Here is a 19,025-nt window from a genome sequence, read left to right as displayed (position 1 = left end):
GTGTGGAACTTCCCGCGCACCCCTGGAATACACGTACCCTGCTGAAATCGCGTGTGGAACTTCCCGCGCACCCATGGAATACACGTACCCTGCTCGCACTGGGCCAATCGCGTGTGGAACTTCCCGCGCACCCCTGAAATACACGTACCCTGATGAAATCGCGTGTGGAACTTCCCGCGCACCCCTGAAATACACGTACCCTGCTTGCACGGGGCCAATCGCGTGTGGAACTTCCCGCGCACCCCTGAAATACACGTACCCTGCTCGCACTGGGCCAATCGCGTGTGGAACTTCCCGCGCACCCCTGAAATACACGTACCCTGATGAAATCGCGTGTGGAACTTCCCACGCACCCCTGAAATACACGTAGCCTGCTTGCACGGGGCCAATCGCGTGTGGAACTTCCCGCGCACCCCTGAAATACGCGTACCCTGCTCGCACGGGGCCAATCGCGTGTGGGACTTCCCGCGCACCCCTGAAATACACGTACCCTGATGGAATCGCGTGTGGAACTTCTCGCGCACCCCTGAAATACACGTACCCCGTTGAAATCGCGTGTGGAACTTCCCGCGCACCCATGGAATACACGTACCCTGCTCGCACTGGGCCAATCGCGTGTGGAACTTCCCGCGCACCCATGAAATGCACGTACCCTGCTGAAATCGCGTGTGGAACTTCCCGCGCACCCCTGGAATACACGTACCCTGCTGAAATCGCGTGTGGAACTTCCCGCGCACCCATGGAATACACGTACCCTGCTCGCACTGGGCCAATCACGTGTGGAACTTCCCGCGCACCCCTGAAATACACGTACCCTGATGAAATCGCGTGTGGAACTTCCCGCGCACCCCTGAAATACACGTACCCTGCTTGCACGGGGCCAATCGCGTGTGGAACTTCCCGCGCACCCCTGAAATACACGTACCCTGCTCGCACTGGCCCAATCGCGTGTGGAACTTCCTGCGCACCCCTGAAATACACGTACCCTGATGAAATCGCGTGTGGAACTTCCCGCGCACCCCTGAAATACACGTAGCCTGCTTGCACGGGGCCAATCGCGTGTGGAACTTCCCGCGCACCCCTGAAATACACGTACCCTGCTCGCACGGGTCCAATCGCGTGTGGGACTTCCCGCGCACCCCTGAAATACACGTACCCTGATGGAATCGCGTGTGGAACTTCACGCGCACCCCTGAAATACACGTACCCTGCTGAAATCGCGTGTGGAACTTCCCGCGCACCCCTGTAATACACGTACCCTGCTGATTTTGGTGTGGAACTTCCCGCACACCCCTGATGCACACGTACACAGGACAATCGCGTGTGGAACTTCCCGCGAACCACTGAAATACACGTTCCCCGCTTGGCATTCCTTGTTTGGCAGCCCTGTAAACTGGTCCAGGGTTAGCGCAGCCCTTTGCGATGATTTTGCGATTTTGATGGCTTTTCCTTGCGCGAGGGCGTTCTTGGGGGCGTTACTGGCGCTGCTGCAGGGTCGCTGCGATACTCTGCGCCACGGCTGGTTTGGGAGCCTAAAATCCATGAATACGCTGTGCGCGGAAATCGGTTTTAGCGCACGTGCCTGGCGCAGATAATCGCACGCGGACACTCTGCGCCAGCCGCTTGCGACACTTTTCTGCGAAATTCTATGAATTACCCTGTTAACGTATAGGTAACGTGTTTGAAACGGCCATGTGAAAGGCACTAATAATGTCAAAAACATAAGCTTTGAAGAGGCTCAATGAGCATTGTATATTATGTGAATGATTATGTTTCTTCCACTTAAAACTGCAACACACGAGGAAAATACCTTTGTGAGCACATGCAAGGCCATTCCCCCTTCCTCCCAGTGAAGCCTGCCAGACGAAAAAGCAGAGGCCTGTGCTGCTCTGCTCCACCTCCCCAATTCGGCTGGAGCCGCTTCAAACATTCACATTCCCCCCGCAGCACCCAAGGCCACGGCCTGCCACCTGAATTATTTTCAACCCAGCAGTAAAGCCCGGCCTTAAGACACAGATCTAAAGGCGCCCTTTCTTAGGCTCCACGACCCACCGGCTCACCCTGGGTTAATGGCCCCTGTAAAAGTAGGACACCCAATATTATGGCAACACTACAGGAACACATTTATAATGACTTCTAACGAGACATGATAACACGGACAGGCCGTGAGACCCAACCTCGCGACCTATGATACCCGGTCAACAGGACGATGGTAACTATGTATTGATGTATCACCAAAAGACCCCACTCTAGGTGCATTCCTCCTGTGTTGCATTAACCTGTAGAATAACCTATTGGAAGATTTACCGGAGAAGATAATATTGCAATGTTGAATGACTGCGGTGTGCGTGGCCTTAGGGCAGAAAACCAGGAAAGACGTTCATCACTAACACTGGTCACGGCTGACACAACAACACCGCCCGGATGAGCCCAGATGACCTGCCAGGCCCAGCCCAACCCACGAGGGTAACCAGTGACGTCCTCCAACCACGGCAAACCACATCGCAGCAACACCTATAGTTAGTCGTCGCCACCCAATCCCCACAAACTTGTGCCCCCTATAGCATTTAGGTTCTGGTGACGCTTTTTGTAAATATATACGCCTGTCTTTGCTATTGTCAGAAAGAGCGCTCTCTGAGTTAGCAGAGTCCTTTGCATGCCCTATTCTGATTGATAAACTCCCATTTAAGCTCACCCGCACTTTGTCCTAGTCTTATTCCCATCTTGGGAGAGTCCAGTACAGTCTCTCATTGTGGGGAGGATCGTGCTATCTGGGGGACGCTCGCCTTCACCTTCCCTTCTTGTCTTGGGCTGCAGTTACCTTGTCCTCCTAAAAGAGGACAGATTGGAGACACTAGTTCCAAAAGGGGTGTGGGGTCTACTTACCAGCATAATTTGCTGGTCTACTCTGGGTGTGATGGGCTTTTCATTAACTGGGTGCCACTTACGTGTATCATTTATTTATTTCAGTATTTGTGCTCTCAGTTCCCACAGGCTCAGGGTTTTGCCACGTCTAAGGCTTTAGCTTACTGTTTTGCCCAAAATCAACTGTTCATCATTCATCAGGTTTGAGGCGTCCACACGGTTCAGGATCAACGGTTTGCCACTTTTCAGGTACACAGTTTACACACCTCTTAAACAAAAGGTTTCCTCACTACTTTTTTTGTATACTCTTTATTTACAAGTTTTACAATTATCAAACACGGAAATCAAAACAAACAATGAATATGATCAATTGAGCAACACTCAGGATCCAAATTACCCCCAGTATAACCCAATGAACATACTAACCCCCCTAAGAATTCCTAAATAAACAATATCATAATCCAACGGTAACAAAAACAATGTGATGCAATCCTTTTCAAAACAAATATATCCTAATCATAAACCCAACAAAACATGAGACAAAAATATAAAAAGAAGAAAAAACAAAACAAAAAAATAAAAAATAAAATGACACGCACGTACAGAAGCACACACATACCTTCATTCAATCACTTGCACCACCCAGAATTCTCACCCTCAACTTAAATCTTGCGCGATGCAATAGAACTCCTACGCAGCATACACATTATTAAAAGGCATCCAGAGTTCCAAATAAGTTTCTCAAAGTCTGACAACATCTGCGCATCAGTGAACCAATTGTCTACCTATGGCTTTATTCTGGTTTTCCACAACTTCAGGATGTGCTTTGCTGCTACCACCAGTACCTTATCTGTCGAGCCCTGAAACACTTGTGTATAGGCGCGTTATAAATGCCATATCATATCATCATATCATATCTATCCATTGACCATATCATTTAGCAGTTACACATCTTCTAAGGTTTGAGATTTTCATTTCAATCAGTTTGAAGTTTTCGGTATTTCTCAAGTTTGAGACTTCCACAAATGCCAGGATTAAATGTTCAGACCTTCTTCAATTTGAAGTTTGGCTTCCAACAGGCTCAAGTTCTTGCTGCTTCTAAGGTCTGAGTTTTTCGTATCCCTCAAAATCAAGTCTTCATAATTTCTCAGATTGAGACTTCCACATATCTCAGGATAAAGGGTTCACTACTTCTCAGGTTTGACATACTCTGCACCCCTCAGGGTCACAGGCTCAAGTTCTCAGCCCTACTCATGTTTAAGGGCTCAGTGCTTCACAGATTCAAGGTCTCAACACTGCACAGTCTCAAGATTTCATCCACACTCACGATTAAGGGTCAGGTGCCTTGCAGCTTACCCATTTAGGTATCTACATCCTTTAGGCTCCCCTCTCATTGCCCTGCTCTGGTGTTCAGACATTGATTGCTGCTGAGGGTTTGTAGTGATCCTTCAGTGACTTCGCTCTTGTGACCTCACCACTTTTGGATAGGTGGGTGTACTGGTAGCCGCTGAATACCTCTGATCCCACTTGAAGGAAAATGCAGCCCCTGCATGCAGTTAAGAAAATGGCCTGCTATCATTTTGAATTCTCTTTTAGACCTGACCCTGGTGCATGGTGGAACAATGTAGACTCTCATGCATATCGCGCCATTTAACCATTAGTCTCTGGCAATAACAACAGTTCTCCGGCCAATCTGTGCTTGACTCATTTCTGCCACTTAAGACTCCTCTTTCTCCTGGTATGGCATGAATTGGACACAGTGAGTCCTTCAAGGACTGCAGCCACATGCCAAATCACCTCCTTGGAACATAGATATAAAATATTTGCAAAGAAAATTATTCTGTCATGCAGGGCTCAAATAAATTGGAGTCATATCCATGCTCTGGTTTGCTCTGCTTTCAGAGTAAATCAAAATTCAATCCTGTAACAGATATTCAATAATTCTGTAAAAATCCTGCAACGAATATTCAAAAATTCAACCGAGAGGAAGTGCATACAAGTTTAATGTTGCAACCCCCACTAATTGTACAGCCTGAACTCTGCTGAGTTTGGCCGTTTATCCCTTTTGGGTGCCATGATACACATGGGAGGATCTGGTGAAAGAGGAGATTGAGGGTCTAGACATCCCAAAGGTAATCAGACATCAGAAAAGCAGGACAATGTATCTCATCACAATCGCCCACTATAATGATACTAAGCATTTTGACAATCTCCCACTGGACCTATCAACCATCACCAGTCAATATCTTTTTTGTGATCGAGTTTGCATAATGTTTCACAAGTGGGTCCATTATGAGAAAGGCAAATTCCTTGTTTATCTGTAGAATTCCTGCTCTCTAATTAGAAGCATAGGAAAGATTTGTCATACAAATTAATGAATTAATTAATCTTTTATAACACCGAAGACCAGTCTCTAGGCGTGGGACCAAGATTCAAACAAGTGTTGCTCTCTGTTGTCTTGCTTCCAAGACAAACGCATTACCAGAGTTATCCTCCCAGCCCTGACAACAAAGTTGTGGTTTTCGGGTTAAGTCTCTATGAAACAAACACTCCAGGAGGCCATGGGTCAGTTACCTTAAGGAACTGTGCCCGAAACACAGTTATAACCAGGAGTCCATGTGGCATCATTGTACATATGTAGGCACCAAGTATAGTTCTGGAATCATCATTTTGCATCATCTTCCACAAAAAGGATCATCGTGAGAATAACACAAGAGAAACTGCCACATTGATCTGTAGATCTCCAACACAGATTTGAACTCTGACTTTCTGTATCCCTCACCTCAAGACATATTCACAGTCACACCTACTTGAGCTTATCTGAACATGTCAAGTTCACATACTCTGTTGGACACTGCCTGCAACCTACTCCTACGTGTATGTACTGAAAAGCTGGCTAAACATTAGCTACATGGCGGCCAGTGCACACCACCCACATCCACTCAGAATTCACCTCCCTTTTTGACCTGGCCCTGCTAGAATGTCCCATCTTGATACGAACAAGATTTCCTGAACTTCTTATCAAGATATACTTAATAGGCCTTGGTAATAAATCTTGATACTCGGTTACTATCTCTCATTCCTATTTAACCTCAACAATGGCCCTCATTACGACCCTGGCGGAGTGGGTCTACGCCAGCGGTATTCGCGGCGGACCCGTCCGCCCTACTACGAGTTCCCCTAGCGCCATGGAGCGTTTTCCGCCTGGTTTTTCCGGGCGGAGAAATCCATGGCGCTACGGGACCTTGTTGTTAATTACGCCACCGTATTTTACGGTGGCGTAATTAACGCCTTCCCCACTCCCATTATACCCTATGGGGCAAAAATGGGAATGGGGAAGGGTAAAATGGGGAATGGGGATTTACCGCCCCGCCAAGGTCGGAATGGGGCGGTAAATCCGCCAACCCCCATGGCGGTATCGGCAGCTTTCCGCCGTGCTCCATGGTGCATATTGCACCACGATTTCCGCCAGGGTCGTAATGAGGGCCAATATGTTTTATCCTGATTGCTTTCTTTTGTTCCTACGATATCTTACTGATAACTAGTTGAAACCATTGTGCTACTTCTTTAATACTTCTTGAATATTCTGCGTCTGGTTATTAACTTTGATCTCATAACTGTTTTGCCTTGTGCCTGTTGTAAACCTTCCATCACCCCTAAAGAGAGTAAGCCTTCAACTTGGTGTTGTTAACAAAAAGATATACAATGGTAATGTTGTATGTTTTACAAGCCAAACATTCTGATAGACACTTTTAGAAGTGATATTTATCTTCAACATACACATTCCAACAACCCTGCTTCCGGTAGAGCCAACCCAAACCCTTGTTTAAAATAAGATACCGTTAATCTACAATGTCTCTTTTTGAACAATGTAGTGTCAGTACATGATAAAGGTCTGCACAATGGCAGGATTCAATACTCTTGATTTAAAGTAATACCACAAAGCAAAGACATTTGCTCTTGGGAAGGTTTTTACAAAGATTAGAAAATTGACAAGACAAACTATTATTAACAATATAGCATTTGTCAATCTGCTGACTCTTTAGAGAGTTCTAATAGATTTCCAAGTGAGAATAGGGGTTTTGTATAGGGAAAAGATATTTTAATGAGAATTTTGGAATATTGGAGAGTGTTCCCCATGTGACAAGAGTTGCATTTGATTCAGTTTGACGGCACATAGAAAACTGCATTGCACCTAGACTGTGCATTGTGGCACCTGTTGCTTGGCAAACTTTCACCAAAGATTCTGTAATGTTGTGAGTGGTGCTTCAACATTTTATAACTCTGTGCTCCGAGACCCGGCAAGATAGCGGCACCCGTGAGATGGATGGGGGTGCAGATTCATTACTTCAACACCAATCAATAAGGACAACTCAACGGTTTGGCAAAGGCAGTCCGTTTAATGACAAGTACAAAAAACAGGGAGTTATGAATATCAGCAATAGTGCAATCTTCCTTCTCGCTTCAACTCCAACGAACTTCATGAAAAATAAAGAATTTATACTGAAAACTCGTCATCATCGACGTGTAACACTCAAAAGTTGCAATGCAATTCTATTGGTTAGGAAATTGTAACTTTACAATAGGTACTATATCTGTATATGGTAACGGAGTGAGGGGATTGGGAAAACACTGTCAGGTGGGCATCTAAGTCCTTCCTTCAAAATGACTACTAGAGACGTCACTAAAAGTAGGACATCCCACTGGTTCTACTAACTATAGGACCCTAAATTACTTGGTCCACTGTGATTGGGTTGGCACCAACCCCATGCATACTTTTTCACTTTGCTTAGCAGCACACAGAATGGTCAGCCAGGTACAGGGTACCCCTCACCTCACCCGGCCTTCCTTCAATCAATCATCACTTTAGTGGTAGGTGTCAATTATTTCGCTGTGGTTGGCCTCGAGACTGCATCTTCTGCCTAGATATCTTCTCCTGGCTCACAGCCATGCGTAGGTGTGGGGGTCTTGCTTCTGTTCGTTAGGCTGGTCACGTGATTCGGACACCGTGGATTTGCCTTTCCTTCAACAATTCGTGTATTTGATTTTATGTTCACCCACCACCTGCCTTCGCCTTCTTATCTTGCCCTTTCAAAGCAGTATATTCTAGTCCTTGCTTCAGTTAATTGTAGCTACTGCTCATTCATTTTGATGGATACGACCTTGGTTCCCTAGGCATGAGTTGCCTCTGCTGAGTTTCGTTTCAGCTGCTCAGCTCCTGATTTCGTTGACTGTGAAACCTTTCTCGAATGGCCTTAGTAATTTTGTTGATTCTGCTTTTTGTGCAAAGTGGAAGAATACTTCATATAAAGTGCTTTATTAGAGGAAGATATGTATATGGGCTTGCCGCACTATCCCTCTACTAAGCATAGCAAGCTACACGATTCTCTTAGTTTTCTTGCGGTTCCAAGCATATGTACACGTGTAAACTGGTCAAATATCTTTGCCATGCTTACAGCTTAAGCTTCTTTCATTTAACATTGCCTTCATACTCTAAGTTCACGATATCCTTATGCATGGCATTTCATCTCTTTATGTCATTCTCTGGTCGTCATTTCTTCTATAGGTGAGTCAGTCCGGGTTCTTGTGATGTCACCATTCGTCTTCCATGAGGACCTTTTTGGTTTCTTCAGGGACTGTATGCAGGCGAGCTTCGGTTCGTCTCATTTGTTGATATGGCTTTCTCAATGGGTACCTTACTGTCCATGGCTTCCTCGGTACTGGTACTTCAATAGGCATCGTTCTTCTGATAGGTACTGGACAGAGCCCCACTGCGGCTCTCTGCTGGTTTATTTGCTGATCATACGTCACATATATCGGTGTGAACGTTCCTGGTACTTCAAAATGGACGGTTGGAGTGCGGGCTGCATTTGGGACCTCCTCTACAACCCCCTACTAATTGGCATGTCATTACACAGCTGAGTAGGGTAACTATACTACTAGGCCTGAGCCTTTCAGCCATACCACGTGAGTGAAAAGATCAAAGGCTGTTCCAGAGACGCCTCTGGTTATTCTTTTCATCAGCCATGTCTGAGGGCCATGTGTGCCCATTGCACTGCAGCTGTATGTGCCAGGAGGAAATAGAGAGACCAGGCTACCAGTGCATGTACAGTGTGTGACATTGCTGGGATCAGGGAGCTACTTAGCTCCCATTTGTACCCCAGGAGAGACTGCTTAGCTGGCCGCCATCAGCTACCAGGGGCCATTTCTGACTCCCTAGCCAACTGATGGTGTGCAAACATTCATATGCGATGTTAACTCTGTATGTCTGGGAATGTGTACAAAGGATAATAAAGGCCCCGTTTACAAGGCACTGAAGATATTCAGCGCACAATGCATAAGCTTCTGCTGCCCAGGGGTAACTCAATGCCTGCCAGGTGAAGCATGACATGCAGGAGCTGTTTTTAGCTCAGGTTCATCAAATCCTAATTTCGATCCCTGATATGTTGGTGAAAGTACAATAAAGATGGCACATGGTTTAGATGGTTAGCAATATTATACTAGATTTTGGGTGTCCAAATTCAATTTTGACTGAAACTGTGGACAAAGGCTTCTCTACGACCCAAAAGTGTTGTTCAGGAGCCAGCCATAATCCGAATTCATCATTAGTTTTACAGAAGAGGGCGTTTTAAAAAGCAGTGTGCTTTCCCATTTTATTCCAAAATACTTATATGATGGGAATGGAGGCTCCTCTTTTAATGTTCCACCGGGCAAAGTCAGTCATGAAAGAAATAAAGGTTCTTCTTTTTATCTACTCAAACTCAGCCCTCAGGTACGGTATTAGGCACGCTACAAAAAAAACAATTAAATAAATAAATAAATAAATAAATATGAGTTGCTATCTCTTGCTTATTGAAATTGTGACAGGGCAAATAGAACTGTTAAATGTGTGCATATTTCGTGGTCAGTTTATTCCTCTTTCATTGAATATTTTGACTCCAGATATATGCAGAGTGAACATGATGGGCAACACCCCTAATCTCACAATCCAAATTGGGCACAACATCTCTTGCTTGAGAATCTTCATATTACATTATATTATTTATATTGCGCCATTATCTATATCATGCCAAGGAGCAGGCCTGTAGGCATAGGGGCGCAGAGTAGAAAAACATCATAAGCTGTAATAGAAATGGTAAACAGGACCAAAGAAGAAGACCAAAGAAGAAGCCTTATTCAAAGAAATGGGTTTGCAGAGATGGTTTAAAAATAGCGAACGAAACAATGGGGGTCATTGCAAGCCCTGCGTTAGCGCGCTGATGCTACCGGCGGGTTGCCACCGGACTGTAACACCCTTTCTACTGCCTGACATCCCGGTGCCACCAGGAAATTACAAGTCCTAGTGGCCCGGGATATCAGGCGGCGGAAAATGTTGGTCCCCATTCCCATGGGGTCCAATAGGATGCCATGGGAATGGGGACTCGGAAGCACCGGCACAGTTGCTAATGGTGCCAATGCTTCCATGGCAACTGTGCCTACCAGGACCGTTGCGCCTGGCAGGTACAGTTGTTGTCTGCCGGTCCGGAAAGGGTGCTAGTACATTGCTACCGGCACCCTTATTCCTGGACCGGCAGACTGCTAATGACCCCCAATGTCTCTTAGGTCAGGGGACAAGGTGTCCCAAAGTCTTAGAGTCGCAGAGAAGAAAGCACACTTAGTAACCGGAGAAATCTTTGTTCTCGGAACCATCAGAAGATTACTATTAATGGAACGCTAATTCCTACGATTCGGGAGCCAGTTCAGAATTCTGATAAATATGCCAGACTGCTGCCAAACAGGCATCCATGAGTTACTGTCAAAAGCCGGAAATAGATTGGTATAGATATGGTTCTAAAAGAAGTTACAGAGAGATGGCTGTTGTGACCATTCTATTACACCTATAGAGGAAGCCACTGGGTGATCTATCTACATGTGTCATCGCCCATGAAAGACTTTCTGAGGCAATGCCTGGTTGAGATGGAGACTGGATGCTCTAGGATTGCTTCACCATTAACACTGCAAATATGAAGCCCCAGTGGATTATGGGCAGGCCCCGTCATTTGCCTAATCTACCTTGACTTGATAAACTGCCTGAGGAACTCCTGCCTGGGCATTTCAGACAAACCGGATATGCTTCATTCTGGACCAGAAACTGAAACTACAAGCACATGTTCAAGCAATCCTGAATTAAGTTAACCTTCACCTTGAGGATACTACACCCTCTAATACCTCAAGAATACCTGCCCACCAAAGTTGTGCCCTTCCTTTTATCTTGCCTCAACTCAGACAAAGCGGTTCTGGCTTTCTTCCCTGCTCCCTCCCAAGACAGACAGTGGCAAACGCTACTTGACCTGTTGCGGGCGGAAGTGCTTTAAACACATCAACCCATTCCTCGCAGACTGACCCAACTATCCAGTTGTGAACTCATTAGTTTCTGGCAATGAGTACTAGGATTTTGGAAAGATAAAGATGAATTCTTGGCAACACTTTATTACCAGTGGAAAACCCTCTATTTAAGAAATTGAACAACCCCGAGTTCTTTGCAGGTTTGGCTTTCAAAACTTTGAACACTCTGCATTACATCAGCATGAGCAAATGATGTTACGTTATTTTAACAGTCGCAAGACTGTTTTGTTTTCTGCCTCATGTAGCATATTGTTTTTAATTGCTTGATTAGTTGATTTCTGTAATGCTCTGTATTTTATGTATGTTCAGTATGCAGTAATATTATCCCCATATATATATGGTCGCCATACATATGGTCGCTGGGAAAAGGCTGTGGCACCTTTAGATATGGTGACCATATGTATGGGGTGAAGGGGAGCAGAGACTGTGGGGTTGTCCCCCGCTCCCATTGAAAATAAATAGGTTTTCAGGGTTGCAGTGGTATCCCCTGCATGTTCAATGTGATAATGTCCCTGAAAACCACAGCCATGTTTTGGCGACATTTTTGTAGGGATATTATCACATGGAACTCTTTGTTCAGCACATGACTGACATCAGACTAGCTTTCCACGTCTGTAACCCTTATTAGAGATCATCAGCACAGTATAGCCCGACAGCCACATGGCTGGAGCATTGGGGCATGCGTGACTTTGCTCAAATGGCTTATTCTACTTTCACTTTTTGTGTTGAAGAGGTTTTTTCAAGCCCTTTGAAAACCACCATAACTTTGCTGGTGCTTGCTAAGGATGAAACTGGAGTGCAGGTTTCTGCAGTCTTGGGAACAGTCTGTGTGGGTTGATGAAACTATGTATAACATAGCACTGTCCTGTTATACAAAGAAAAAGACAAAAACCTGGCACAAAATGGCTTGCGTTTGGGCCAATTTGCATACCCAGGAAGCTTTGCTGTTATGGATCGGACTTGGAAGTGAACTTTTACTGATAGCTACTGGACTGGGTCACCCTGTCGCATGTGTGACTTTGCTCAAATGGCATATGGGCCTCATTACAAGTTTGGGGTGTGGGAAAAGAGTGGCTTTAATTCTGTTAGCGCCTCTTTTTCTGCAGAGCCAAATATTATAATTTTTGGCGAATTTGCAGTGGGCGGAATTGCCGAGAGGCCAAATCCACCAATTTTCCAAAAAAGTATTTAAATACTCCACTTTACATACAAAAATCAGTGGATTTACCGTGCAGTAATTCAGCCAGCTGTAAATCTAATGAAAATTGCCATGGATTCCTATGGACTCTGAAAATGGGGAATTACCATCTCTTGTAATCCCCTGATAACTCCAGAGGATCACGTAGCGGTGACGGCAACTGAGTTTGGCAGTATTTTGGCCGATTTATCACCTGAAGATCACCAAACTCGTAATTGTCACACATCTATAAAAAAGTTTATATAAACAAAATACATTAAAAATCATCATTTTCTCCCGATTACAAATGAACTCCGGCATTTCCAACTCCTCTTCAATTTTATTTATCCCTCACTGTTATTCGCATAGATATGTACAGTCATGCGCACATCGAGGCAGTCCCAAATCTTTGTAGTCTAGGCATTTGCTATGTTTGGTTAGTTCACCAACGATAAATGAAAATGCACCGAATGTGTATGTTAGTGCATGACAGCAAAGCTACAACTTACGTTGTTTGATCGTAGCGAAACTCGGCCTCCACATCGTGCACAAAATTTTGTCCGGCAGTACGAGCACAAATGTCCACAACCATCTGCAAATTTTGTTTTGTGGCATATTCCACACGTTGGAGCGTCATCCTTGTGCTCTCCTGGGTAACGCCGGGTCTCTTCCCCAATAGTTCTAATTTGCTCTTTATAGCTTTCAAACTGTTGATGCAATCTCCTGCAGATAGAAAAATGACATATGTTTAGGCGTGCAAAGCAACCAAGAAGGTAGGTAGGCTCATTCAGAATCTCTCTTTAAAAATGTTTTTAAAAAGTGCAACTTAATTTGTCATGGTCGATATTTGATTCATGGTCATTCTTGAGATGACATCCCCTCATGCAATTTTCATCCTAATCACTTCCCAAATCTCGGGAGGATGGCCCAGGGGCAACGTGCTGACGACACAGGTTCGATCCCCGGGTCCGTGCTTAGAAACCTCTGGGTATTAAGTGCATTATGAATAACCAATTATAATTCATTATAATTCCCATTTGTGCATCTATTCTTACAACATAAAATGTTCATCCAATTAGTGTTTTTTTTTTTTTTTTAAGAAGCCCTACTTGGAAGCTTATTGGCTCCTCCACTCCAATACGACATTTTCTAACCTACTCATCTGTTTGGGAATCCTATTTTTTGGACATTCCTTAAAGCTCTACGTTTTCTCTGTAGAGAGGAAATAATGTGTCTGGAATTGGCTGGTTTGGAAACCTAAGTGGACAGGCTACATTGAATACATTTGGCAACATGTTAAGAGCATTTTCCAACCTGTTCCCCCATCCAAACCATAGAGTCAGAAACATGAAGCCAGTCAGAAACGGCAAAACACAGAGTAAATTACTGTAGCCATGTACAGATTCCCACCGACCCCCTTGAATGAAAAAACGTGTGCTCAGGGAAAATGTAGTGTAGGCTTTATACCCAATTATGTAAAGAGTAATTGATACTGGTATGCTGATTGGCACTTCATGGCATTTAAGTGGGTAACGCAAAACCTTTAGCTACACATCAAGCAAAGTGTGGGAGAACTACTCAAAACGTAATGACAAGTTGTGTAAATCCCATTGGAAATGAGTATCCGGGCAATGAAGCCCTTGCCTTCAGTTTCACAATCCCTGTCTGTGTTTGGTATCGTTGTACGGTGTCCAAAAGTATGAAGACAATCGGCATGTAAGATTGGAAGGGGCACGGTTGCCGATGTTTTCCTGCAAGCAGACTGTAGGCATCAGCCGAACAATGGCCAGCTGGGATTTCTGTGGTGGGATGCGAGGATGCGTGGCTCACAGACAGTGCCTTACAATCCACAAACAAGGGTAGGGTGTCAGAAAATCCTCTGACTCCTTTCCTTTCCAAAAACACAATTTAGTGTGGGTCAAAATTGTGTTGTGCTGGGCTGTTATGGTTGTTTCCTAACTGTGTTGTTCTCCACTGTTGACCAATGATGTAACCCTTACAAAGAACTCAAAATACTTTTGCCGCAACATTTTACCATTTGCTTATTAAAGCGGTTAGTAGGTCCCCAGCCGATTAATGAAATGTTTTACAGGCTGAATAATACATGTGGAAGACAGAGGTTAGGAAGGGAGCATGCACAGAGCACTGGCAATGATTGCACCCACGTGGATGCAACAGAAACAGCAGTTTATTGCTTTCAAGGGCAAGGTGCAGAGAGGTGTTAGTTTTTAAGCAGGGAACAGTATGTATTGCCTCAAAAGACAGAAAATCACAGTATTTGGCCAAACTTACGGTGTACACCCATCGGGCCCAGTAGATAACAAGAGAGGCAAGCTAGAAAAAGGACAAGTTACATTTAGAATCACACAAGGGAATAAGAATGCTGAAATACAGAATATTGAGTATCCTTCCAGAGTGCCTAGATTACTCTCAATCATAAATTACCTTATCCCTACTCTCCAACATCTGAAACCATATTAACCGATTTAAAAAGGTGCAGAACAAGTCTCTAGGGATGTCCCGAGTTGTAACTCGGTAGACCCCTCCCCATGGAAGACATCAATGTAAAACCTATGTAAAAAGTAGATGCTAAACCACCAAAAAACAAATGCGAGTTCCAGAAAGAATTGTTTATCGCGCTTGGCAGACTTCGCTTGCAACAGACTGCACTACAGAATGGTATTCATGTCCCTCGAAGCATATTAGAATACTATATAATATAAAGTTTTCATATAGCACTTCTTGGAGAATGCCTTCGGCTTCTAAACGTTGTAATTGTTATAGCTGTTATTATTACCAAATTTGATGATGGTCAATTTACAAGCCTCAGTGTGATGAGGTTTGATGGGATTCAAACTTGCCAAGTGCACGCATGCTCAATTCTAGAGGGAACTTGTGATCTGTCTTCCCGGCCACTACTTTAGTTCTAACCTTAACCTCCTCTTGCAATGATGAGATGTTTCGATGCCGGGATATGCAGAGTTCTGTTACTTTATTTCTGTTTTCAGCTAGTGCTAGGTATGCCTCACAAGAACAACTAAATGAATGTAATATGCTACCCGGAGGGTATAATTCATGCACCAGACAATTAAAAGAAAGATTATTGTGCGGCGGCAGAAGGTCCCGGAGCATTAGTCTGGTATCTCTCGAAGGGTATTGATGTGCCCTAATAGTCTAGTAAATGCACCTGGAGAATCAGGGGCAGAAGATATATCAACGACACAGTTGAAGTACTCTCAGTGGCTCAGGTGCACTGATTGGTGCCACATGGGAGAGTATAATAGCATTTCTATTGTGGGGGTCAAGAACTCTATTGGGAATTGATTAGGGAAGAAAAGACAGTGAGTGATGGAGATGGAAGGCATTGGTAATGGAGCAGAATATGGGTTACCAAATCAAGGAAAGGAGGCAGAGCTTCTTTGAGCAGGAACGGCACCTCACATCTGCACATCTGAAGCAACTGCAGTGTCCTCCCGGCAGGGATCAGTTGGGGGGGGGGGCTGTCTAACTCTATGGTAATCAACCCTTTGTATACAGAGCCCCCCTCCCGAGTAAAAATATTGCCTCTGGGCCACCAAAGATGTAATTTCTGCTTATATTTTCTATTAAAATCAGTCACTATACTCCCTTTTGGAAGAGCCTCCCGTCCCCACGTGGACACCCTTTGGGCACCCCCCAGGGGGCCCAGACACACAGTTGGCTAATGTGTCTAATTTTCAGGATATCCCTTATTCCACTCCTGAAATAAATCTGCATGCATTTATAACCCTTGTATGTACATTGATCTCATGAATATACATGAGGGGGTATCTGGACTTTCCATCAAAAATGAATTCATCAAACTAATTTCCATCGAATTTTATTAGTTGAAAATACTTTCCACCGAAATGCATTTTCATTGAATATAATTCGATGGCTTTCGATGGATTTTAGGCTTAGGGTTAAGGTTAGGGCAAGGGTTAGAAATAGGGTTAAGGTTAGGGCAAGGGTTAGAATTAGTGTTCGAGTTAGAGTTGGGTCAGGGTTAGGGCTGGTTAGGGTTAGGGTTAGGGTTAGGGAGGTGCCCTTGGGGGTTGGGGCAGTACCCCCCCATTAAATAATAAACACTAAAACGTTACATGAAGATGGCCAGTGCCAAAATACTTTGAAGTTTTCAGCACTGTACAACTCCATGTAACGTTTTAACGTGTAAAATAAATGCATGGAAATGCTATCTTTTACATTTAAAAGTAAATATCCATCGACACTTGTTCATTCCTATATTCGATGGACAAGTTTCGATGGATATGTACTTTTTACATGTAAAAGATAGTAATTCGGTGCATTTACATTCAATGCATTTCCTTCGATGGATTTTGTTTTCAATGAAATGTTTTCGTTGAAAAGTCCATAAACCAAATGAGGGCTACCCTGAAAACCAAACATGTTGTGGCCTGGACTTTGAAACCTCCGAAAAGCAGTGATCAGGTGCGCATACACACCATCAGCTTGTGCCTATGTTTGACTGAGTGGCTGCGCGCTCTAGACAAAAAGCAGGTCCTGGGACCAAAACATTGGGAAGAACCAGGCAACCCTCTAAACACCACAGACTACGCTACTTGGGTGCGGGGAGATTTCCTAGTAATAAGAACCAGAATCTGTGATTCCCATGGCAGGGACAGCCACTTGTTTCCTTGCCTGGGAGGAACGGTTGGCTGCCATCACCCACAAACTCCCTTTAGAGGCTCCTGGTTATTCATATATGCCTTGTTCCCTGGTATCTTGTGAAGGATTATAGTGACAACGGTAGATGGTTCAAGCCTTGTGCCTATTTGAAGTATTTTTGAACATCCAATTTGTCATCAGTGTTTAACTCTAGTAGATTACTTCTTACCATATATCCACGCAAGTAAAAAATAACAGGAAACTACACATGAAACTACACTTATCCCCAATGCACAACTCTAAGAAGAGGAATGAATACCAAAAAACTATGCATACACTATAATGATGGTGAGTAGGAAACCCAAAGCACTAAACGTTTGGAAACATTTGGGCTCACCACCTGAGCCATGAATCTGTAGCACAATGTTGTTGCAGGACAGATGAAGCAAACATTTGTACAATTCAGTGCCAAACAATAGATATGCAGTTATTCTGCTACCTTGAATGAACTATGTATTGTTTGTTCTAGAATATACATTGTGGCAGAATGCCATCAGTGAAGGTGGACGAGCACGAGCTTTCTAGATTTTTAATATAATCATTTGCTGGTAATTCTGACTTTAAAATTAAGATCTGCTAATCAGACCTCACTTTTATAATGTTCCATGCTGAAAAAGTATAGTTAAACATGTAACTCTGCTGAGCCTGTCTACCGTCATCCCTCCGCATCTGCCTTGTAGTACCTCCAGCATTTTATTTGAAAAAAATGTTTTAAAAACTCAGGCTATTTCACCCTTGCAGATGGCATTCTGTCACAAACCCAAAGTCCCAAACTGCGGGGATTGTCTTTAACCGTGGGCAGCCCTGATCCAAATAATATAGATTTGCGATATCAGGGACTGGTGGCAGAAGGATATCTAAATAAAAGCCATGTCTAGTTTTGACATGATTGCCTTCGGGAATGTACAATTATATTGGCCAAAACATTTCTGTGTTATTTTTATTGTCAAAATAGGTAGCAGGTGCTCCTCTCCAGAAAGAACATGGCATGATAACATGTTCTGAGATGAGAGTTTGCAGCACATGTGTTTTGCTCACTGTACCTTTCACAGATGGGAAATATCCATTTGCATATCAGTCTTTGTCCCGCCCACATAGGCAGTCCAGCACCAAAATGCTATGGCAATTCCTCTCTGAACAAGAGTACCAACAGCAACCCCATACACGTGTTTCAGCCTTGTTGGGCCTCATCAGTGAGGTGAAGAGATCCTGCGAGGATGGCAATTGCTGTGGGTTCTTTGAAGGAGGGCAGACAAGGACTTGGTGGGGTTAGAGTGGCTCTGGAGGGAAGTGACCAGCAATAGGGGGGGTTACACCACCTTGGTATTTCTTAGGCCACTCACATTTCCTTCACCTTCCAAATTCCTGCAGATAAAGCTCTCTAGGTATGACATCACCAGGCAAATGTCTTTGCATACAGCAGCCATAATTGGACCTTAATCTTTCTTTTGGAATATTACAAGAGCTCACCCGCAGTGCAATAGCATGTGCGATCAGGAGTGCGGCTAAGTGTTGTTATAGTTGGGCAGGCAGTAAGGTGGTCTCTGTCTCTTTTTTTAATTACATTTGACTTTCTTTGCCATTTGGCACTCATGAATATGCTTTAATTGCCATAAGCAAATATTTAAATCACAAGATGTTTTAACAACTTGATTTGCCTTTACCACTTTTTACCACCTATGCACTTTCTTCGTGGTGGGAAAGGAATGCTCCATCCCACTTTAACTAAACCTGCTCAAATTCCTGACTATGACATTCTTCAGGCACTTAGTTTACCCCTGCCTCCTTCTCCATTGAAAACTGCTTTCAAGCCGCTTCACCACAAATTACTCCTTCTCTGCCCCTAGCTCAGGGCGAGGAGTTTTGTCAACTGGGCATTACTCGGGGAGCAGAT

The 19,025-nt window shown here is 44.2% G+C and overlaps 1 protein-coding gene across 13 annotated transcripts in view; it reads right to left on the bottom strand.

Annotated features, from left to right (window-relative positions):
• Positions 1-19,025, bottom strand: part of RIMS1 (regulating synaptic membrane exocytosis 1) — a 1,643,460-nt gene that overhangs the window by 1,245,298 nt on the left and 379,137 nt on the right. For 9 of the 13 annotated variants that reach the window (XM_069606225.1, XM_069606239.1, XM_069606242.1 and 6 more), the window contains exons 2-3: positions 14,720-14,761; positions 12,937-13,150 (exon numbers count right to left, since the gene is read on the bottom strand). In XM_069606225.1, the coding sequence (XP_069462326.1) occupies positions 12,937-13,150; positions 14,720-14,761 (256 nt within the window). The remainder of the gene's footprint in view (positions 1-12,936; positions 13,151-14,719; positions 14,762-19,025) is intronic. The other 4 variants (XM_069606227.1, XM_069606228.1, XM_069606240.1 and 1 more) reach the window with 1 other exon arrangement.

This window comes from Ambystoma mexicanum, chromosome 4p (genome assembly GCF_040938575.1).
Source record: "Ambystoma mexicanum isolate Mex_15411 chromosome 4p, UKY_AmexF1_1, whole genome shotgun sequence".
Taxonomy (NCBI): domain Eukaryota; kingdom Metazoa; phylum Chordata; class Amphibia; order Caudata; family Ambystomatidae; genus Ambystoma; species Ambystoma mexicanum.
The sequence above is the reverse complement of the archived record's forward strand: the minus strand, read 5'-3'. Positions and strand labels throughout refer to the sequence as shown.